Source organism: Symphalangus syndactylus, chromosome 5, assembly GCF_028878055.3.
Source record: "Symphalangus syndactylus isolate Jambi chromosome 5, NHGRI_mSymSyn1-v2.1_pri, whole genome shotgun sequence".
Lineage (NCBI taxonomy): Eukaryota > Metazoa > Chordata > Mammalia > Primates > Hylobatidae > Symphalangus > Symphalangus syndactylus.
The window spans coordinates 147969348-147977517 of record NC_072427.2 but is presented as its reverse complement, the minus strand read 5'-3'; the positions used below and the strand labels follow the sequence as shown (position 1 = coordinate 147977517).

At 46.5% G+C, this 8170-nt stretch overlaps 1 protein-coding gene across 1 annotated transcript in view; it reads right to left on the bottom strand.

Annotated features, from left to right (window-relative positions):
- LPCAT3 (lysophosphatidylcholine acyltransferase 3) overlaps positions 1-5676 on the bottom strand; it is a 42962-nt gene extending 37286 nt beyond the window's left edge. The window contains exon 1 of the mRNA XM_055280831.2: positions 5022-5676. Within this exon, the coding sequence (XP_055136806.2) occupies positions 5022-5172 (151 nt within the window). The 5' untranslated portion in view covers positions 5173-5676. The remainder of the gene's footprint in view (positions 1-5021) is intronic.
- Between the last annotated feature and the right edge of the window lie 2494 nt (positions 5677-8170).

Sequence of the window (8170 nt, the reverse complement as noted above, 5' to 3'; positions counted from 1 at the left end):
AAAGGCTCTGAGATAGGGAAGGCTTCATGCCTTTCCTGAGGAACTGAACAAAGACCATGTGGCTAAAAGGTTGTCAGCTTGCTTGGGACGAGGCTGGGGCAGCAGGCAGGGGCTTACCAGCCAGGTATGGAAGCCCCTGAAGGGTTCTGAGCAGGAGAGGCACAGGATCGGATCGCTCTGGCTGCTTTTGGAGAGTGGACTGAGGGGGCAAGAACAGAATTAGAGACCAGTCAGGAGGCTACTCGGGTGGTGCTGGTGACAGATGGCTGGTGGCTGTGGTGATGGAGAATAGTAGATGGATCTGAGACACAATCTAGAGGTTGTATTGATAGGATTGGGTGACTGGGATGTGGGGAGTGAGTGAAGAAAGGCAACAAAGCTGATTCTTGGGTTTCAGGCGTGAGCAGCTGTATAGATGACTGTCTACAGAATCTACCTTTCAGACGGTTCTGGTATTCCTAGAATATCTCACAGGAGATCCCCACTTTCTCCTCTCAGCGCAGCCACCCTGCCTCCAAGCCATTATAACTTCCTCTCTAGATCACTTCGTTCTCCTTGGTTTCTCTACTACTTGTCTATGCTGACTTCAAATCACCCCAGGCTGTATTATCTTTTTAAATACAGCTCCAGCCATTTTATTCCCCATTCAAAAATCTCCAATGTTCCCTATCACCTACGTGAGTACAAACTCTTTACCTTGGCTTTAAAGGCTCTTTAACCTACAGTTCCAGCTTGATTTTCCATCACTTCTCTAAAGTCCTGTTTTAGTCAAACTAGACTACTGATTGTTCCTTGGCTGTGTTGCCACATTCACACCTCAGTGCCTCTGCTCATGCTATTCCTTAAGTCTTACCATCTGATTATGCTGAAACCTTACTCATCTTTAAATGAAATGTCCCATCTTTAAATCTCACAAAGCTCTGTACCTCTCTTATGGTGCTTAAAATTTATTGGGGTTATTAGTATACTTATCTCATGCCCATTTCCTGTACCCTAACAGACCATAATACCTTCGAGTGCAGGGCTCCATGACTCATACATACTACACCGACTGCTCTTGCCCTTGCAGGGTTAAGAATACTGCTTTACCTGTAGTAGGTGCATGTTACTGAATTTATTTGAGCAATTCATGGTATTAGTTACATTAAGGAGTGATGAGATCCAAGTTGTTGAAGGGGAGATGTTTTCTGGTAGTATTTGCCAGCACCAGGGCTCATGGCAAAATTCCTCTTCAGCATCCTTCCATCAAACTCCTTGCAAGCATATACAACACAAACATAAACACACTCCTTTTACAGTCTTCTGACTGCTCAAAATACTCCAGTGCACCAGTCCACATAAACTTACTTTTTCTTTGAAATATTGAATATTAAAAATTGCAGCCTCGGCTGGGCGCAGTGGCTCATGCCTGTAATTTCACGCCTGTAATTCCAGCACTTTGGGAGGCCGAGGCAGGTGGATCACGAGGTCAGGAGATTGAGACCATCCAAGCCAACATGGTGAAACCCCGTCTCTACTAAAAATACAAAAATTAGCCGGGTATGGTGGCGTGCACCATAGTCCTAGCTACTCAGGAGGCTGAGAAGGAGAATTGCTTGAACCTGGGAGGCGGAGGTTGCAGTGAGCTGACATCGAGCCACTGCACTCCAGTGTGGGCAGCAGAGTGAGACTCCGTTTCAAAAAAAAAAAAAAAAAATTGCAGCCTCTAACTCAAGATTTTTCAAACTGTTGTAACTCATTAACAAGCCATGAAATCAACTTATTATGAAGGGCAAGTATTCTTTCCTGAAACTTGTTTCAAATACATGTATACACATACATGTCTGTGTGTTCTGGGTCACAATGTAAAACATATTTCTTACGATGGGTCTTAGTCAAAAAGGTTTGAAAGCCAGTGCTTTAATGCTCTGCATTCCACCCCAAGATCAGCACACAGAACTGAAGTAAAAAAAGTAAGATGTTAAGAAAACAGTAATTAGACTATCTGATTAAAAAGTACATTTTAAAATGTGAATGATATACCTAACTCTTCCCTTGGGGTATTTGCATTTAGGGAGGTGTTTTTAACCTGAATTAATCTAATCAGTGGAAAGTGAACCAGAAATCATTTTGGACTACAGGCTTTCTTGGTACCTCCAGCAAGGATTTCCTCCAGTATCCCAGTTCCCTGAGAGAGCTGGGTTCAAGAACCAGGAACTCCACTGCTGAAAGGCTACTGGTTTCTAGGTTACAATACACAGAAATGGTAATAACCTTTGTATAGGAAACATATTTACAGCCAAAATGCACTCCTACCACGCACACATCAAGCTTAATCAATTTATATTTACATGTATGTATTTAAACTATGCCTACTAGGAATACAATCCTACCTGTCCACATGATGAGCTATACCTGACAAGAGGCAAGTTGAAGCCCCAAGTTGATCTAAAAACGAGAAATACTATGAGTTACTGAAGGCAACAGGGTATGTGAGATAGGAAGGCAGACTGTGGGAAATGGCAGAATGAGCAAGGGGGCTCGGGAGTGTGGTAGATGCATTATACCAAGTGTTTATTACTTTGATGACTGGTGGTAATGAGAGAAGATGAGAGAAGAGGAGTGGGATACGGAGAAAACAATTTCCTAGTCAGCTGTATGCCCCGTGACAGTACACAGCAATAGCCCAGCACGAGTGCACAGGCAATATGTGATTATGTCAACACATAAAAGTTGAATTCCAAGTCCTAATTCCAGCCCTAACTCCATTTAACAGATTGCCCCTTATAACTGTTTGCTACTTGTGTTACATTCTGAATTTATTGTTGAGAAACCAACAGTTTCCTAACTAATGAATGTAATACAATTTTTTTTTTTTTTTGAGACAGGGTCTTGCTCTATCCTTCAGGCTGGAGTGCAGTGGCGCCACGGCTCACTGTAGCCTCAAACTCCCAGGCCCAAGTGATCCTCCCACCTCAATCTCGGGAGTAGCTGGGACCACAGGCATGGCATGAGCCACTACGCCCAGCTCATTTTTTTATTAATTTTTTTTTTCTGGAGACAGAGTCTTGCTCTGTCGCCCAGGCTGGAGTGCAGTAGAGCTAACTTGGCTCACTGTGACCTCCACCTCCAGGGTTCAAATGATTCTCCTGCCTCAGCCTCCCAAGTAGCTGGGATTACAGGTGCCCACTACCATGCCCAGCTAATTTTTATATTTTTAGGAGAGATGGGGTTTCACCATGTTGGCCAGGCTGGTCTCAAACTCCTGACCTCAAGCGATCTGCCCGCCTTGGCCTCCCAGAATGCCGGGATTACAGGCATGAGCCCCTGCGCCTGGCCTAATTTTTTAAAATTTTTTGTAGAGACAAATAAAATGTTGTCCAGGCTGGCCTCAAGCGATTCTCCCACCTTGGCCTCCCAAAGTGTTGGGATTATAAGCATAAGCTGCTGTGTCCTGTCAAATGTAAACACTAATTGCTAATTAAAATGTCAACAAATAACTGGGTCAGAAACAAGGATGAAAGAGTAGGAAGTTCAAAGCTGGTGTAGTGCAAATAACCCTAGACTGGGGTGCTGATAAATTTGGATGGTGTCTGGGTGACAATGAGCAAACTGTCCCCAGTTCCATTCCATCTTTAAAATCTTACAATTCCACAGAGGAAGGAAAAGGTGATCTTTATTTGGAAGAAAGGAAGACCTTGGTTTGATATGTAATAGGAAAGTAACAATGCTATTAGGCAAGGTTGTTTAAATATGAATTAATACCTATCCCATTATCTAGATTGGGTTAACACCCTCTGGTGATATTATATGTCAGTGTTTCTACTGAATACTGGATAAACGCCAAACTTCTCTCTGGCATTAAAGGCTTTCCACACCTGCCCAACTTTATCTCAAACTTCTCATGGTTCAGACCTCTAACCCTCTGCTCTAGCCCCAGTCCTGTTTCCTTATCATCACTTAGCACAGCTTTTGCTTAATCCTTCCCACCCACCCGCTCCTAAAGTTCTATAACCTTCATAAAACGTTCCAACTGCTTAAATTTTATGTATATATATGTACAGGTACTTCCCAATCTTGGCCTTTCTACAGGACTTTATGGCAATCCTATGTGGTAGGCACTGTTGTCCTCATTTCATAGATAAGGAAATTAGGCCCAGAGGGTTTTGTGGCCTGCGTAGGGTCCTTCAGTTTGTGAGCAGCAACAAGGCTGGGTCTGATTTGTTTGCCTTCAAAGCCCATACTTTATTCCATTGTACTATGCTACCTCCCTGTATTAAACCATGGAGTGAGGATGCGGTAAAAAAGCCTATAAACCAGTTGTAATACAGCTTGTTCTGGCGTAAATTCAGATACACCACATCCTTTGAACCACACGTGTAATAAACGCTTGGAATAGTATGGTTCGATTTTAAGGAGGTTGTTAGTCCTGTTTCCCAAGTCCAGCATTAAAATGATATTCCAGGGTAAATGACAGGTAGGTGGCTTGGAAAATAAAAAAAGCAACATGGTATAAAAAGAAAATAGTAGGAACGGGACAGAAAAGAGACGAAAGTATAATAGAAGCTGGCAATAAAACAGACACTCAGAATATGAAATATGGAATATGGGGCTGAAAAGGCCGAAAGGGCTAAAGTTAGGGGCCCTATGCCTACCGATGAGATGCGCGCGTGTGCGGAGTGGTTATTAATGACAGAGCAGGACACATGGCCAGACAGTGGAACTCAACAGAGCAACAAATAAAGATAGGTCGTGGGAGCAAGGGTAGAGCCTGGCACAAGAGGGCGGGGGCCCGACTGAGGGGCCAGAGGGCATGGCAGGGGTTGAAGAGTAAGGTGAAGAGGTTCAGAGGGCACAGCGCCCCAGCCTCGAGACAGGACTTCTGTCTTCCCTCAGTAGCAGTTGGTGTGCTTCAGGATTCACACCCGCACCCGGCACAGCCCTCCCAGGTGGCTCCGGGAAGAGAGGGAGGTCCTGTCCCCATTCCTCCCCTACTCCCCGGGGACTCCGCGAGGGGCGGAGGGAGGCAGGAGGGTCCTTACCCAGGAAGATGGAGATGATCAGCCGCAGCGCCTGTTCTGACGCGCCCAGGGACGTCGCCAACTTGTTAAGGCTCAGCTCCTGGAAACTCGACTGCAGAACCCCCGCCAGCGCCACCACAGTCCCCTCGTCCCCCTCCGCTGAGGACGCCATCTTAACTCCGGGCGCCCCACAGGGACCCCCCCAGCTCCGCGCGCCCCGAATGCGGGCAAAACGCTATCGCTTCACCCCCAATTCCGGCTCGGGGCCCGCCCACGGCGTGCGCATTGGCTGGAGGCCCGCCCCGCGGCGCCAGCTCACCCCGTTATTGGCCGACCTGCGCAGAGGGCGGGGCCTTACGCGGCAAGGTAGGAAGAGGGCGGGTCTGAAGGTTTGTAAGGCAAAGGTGACTCCTGCCGAGAATGCACACGGGGAGGTCCAGGGCTGGGCGGGGCTTGGCGTCGAGACCCAGTGCTGCCATTGGAAAGGTCTGAGCCCGTGGCCCGGCGACCGTTCAACTCCGTTCGAAATGCTCCCGGGAGGAGCCCTCCGGGGCGAGCGTCCGGCCGGCCCGTTCGCTGCTTTCCCATTGGCTGAGGCGGGAGCAGGCGAGAGTCTGGGCGCGGGGGGGGGGGTGCCGCCCGCGCGCGAGGTTACTCCCGGTCGCCGGCGCTGGGGTTACTGGGGCATGTAACGGGGAGGCGGGAACGCCCGCGCGGCCTCGCGCGCGCCCCCTAACGGCGCCTCCCGACCCCTTCTTAAATTCTTAGGTGGTTAGACTCGTCGCCTTCACTCCCGGGGGTTCAGCGGAAAGCCCGGTGCCCCAGGAACAGACATTGTCTGCTCCTTTTATTTCATGGATCCCTTTTCCATGCAATTTCCTGTAGTAAAACATGACCGTCCCCCGAGAGGCGATGAAATTAAGATATGCCTATTTAATACGTATTATTTGAATTAAAAATTCAAATAATTTTGCACTGAGTAATACATGTTTGTGATAAAAGTTCTAACGGTATAGAAATGTAAAACAGAAGAGTCCTATCTCCCGGCCCTGCTTTCCATTCTCACTTCCTACAGGTAATCCTGTTAAGATTACGCCAAAAAAAAAAAAAAAAAAAAATCTGTCGAGCACTTACCATATGCCAGGGAGTGTGCTGGGCTTGGGAATAGAATCAGCAGCCCAGAGCCACGGAGTGGGAGGATACACAAATAATAGCATCGATTAACGTGTTATTGCAAGTGAAGGTAAGTAGTCTGAAGGAAAGGGTCAAGGTTCTGTGAGAGTATGTTACAAAGGAATACTAAGAGTTTCTTGCAATAACTCTTAGTTACAATAATTTGTGGCACATTCTTGTAAAATTACAGCTTATACTTCTATAGCACTTGCACTTTATAAAGCACTTTTATCCGTATTATTTCACTTGCTTTGGCTGTGCAATAGAATATTTATTATGATGATGTCCTCTTACAGACCCAGAGGCTTGGAGAAATTAAGAAACTGGGTAAGTTCCTTTACAAGTAAGCGGCAGATAGAATTTAAACCTAGGTCTGTCAAATTCCCTACCCCTACTCCGTTTTGGGGCAAGATTTTAAAAAACAAAATATTTCATTTACACAGAAAAGTAGAGGATTATATAACTTCTCCAGGTTTAGAAACAAACATCACCTATACATTTGAAAAGCCAGTATATCCCTTCCTGAGGGCATTTCCCTCCTTTCTTTCTCAGAGGTCACCACTTTGCTGACTTTGGTATTTGTCAATCCCATGCCTATTTTAATACTTTACATACAGCATATATCCAGAAAGGAAAATTAGTATAGTTTTGCATGCCTTATATTGACCGGGCACAGTGGTTCATGCCTGTAATCCTAGCACTTAGGGAGGTTGAGGTGGGAAGATTGCTTGAGCCCAGGAGTTGGAGATCAGCCTGGGCAATATAGAGAGACCCTGTCTCTACAAAAAAAAAAAAAAAAAAATGTAGATGGGCATGTAGTCCCAGCTACTCAGGAAGGTGGGAGGATCACTTGAGCCTGGGAGGTTGAGGCTGTAGTGAGCCGTGATCATGACACTGCGCTCCAACCTGAGAGACAGAGTGAGACTCTGTCTTGCAAAAAACCCAAAAATTATATATATAGGCCTGTAATCCCAGCAATTTGGGAGGCTGAGACGGGTGGATCACCTGAGGTCATGAATTAGAGACCAGCCTGGCCAACATGGTGAAACCCTGTCTCTACTAAAAATACAAAAACATTAGCCAGGCGTGGTGGTGGGCTCCTGTAATCCCAGCTACTTGGGAGGCTGAGGCACGAGAATCACTTGAACCCGGGAGGTGGAGGTTGCAGTGAGCCGAGACTGCGCCATTGCACTCCAGCCTGGGCAACAAGAACAAAACTCCATCTCAAAAAAAAAAAAAAAAAAAGCCAGGCATGGTGGCTTACCCCTGTAATCCCAGCATTTTGGGAGGCTGAGATGGGCAGATCACCTGGGGCCAGGAGTTTGAAAGCAGCCTGGCCAACGTGGTGAAACCCTGACTCTACTAAAAATACAAAAATTAGCCAAACGCGGTGGTGGGCGCCTGTAATCCCAGCTACTTGGGAGGCTGAGGCAGGAGAATTGCCTAAACCTGGGAGGCGGAAGTTGCAGTGAGCTGAGATCGTGCCATTGTACTCCAGCCTGTGTGACAGAGCAAGACTCCGTCTCAAAAAAAAAAAAAAAGAAAATTATATATATAGAGATATATTTATAACTTCAGTGAAGCCTAAGCATATAGTGTTTATACAGTCCAAGTAAACTGCCTTTACAAAATTATGACAGTAAGAGAAATCTGATATTAGTTGACTTCGTCTTGCTTTTTTTGAGAGTCTTGCTCTGTCACCCAGGCTGGAGTGCAAGGGAGTGGTCTTAGTTGACTGCAACCTCTGCCTCGCAGGTTCAAGCAATTCTTGTGCCTCAGCCTCCCAAGAAGCTGGGATTACAGGCATGCGCCACCATGCCCAGCTAATTTTTGTGTTTTTAGTAGAGATGGGGTTTGGCCATGTTGGTCAGGCTGGTTTTGAACTCCTGGCCTCAAGTGATCTGCCCACCTCAACCTCCCCAAGTGCTGGGATTAACAGGTGTGAGCCACTGTGCCCAGCCTGCCTCATGCTTTTAACCTCTAAGCTATCTTTGGTC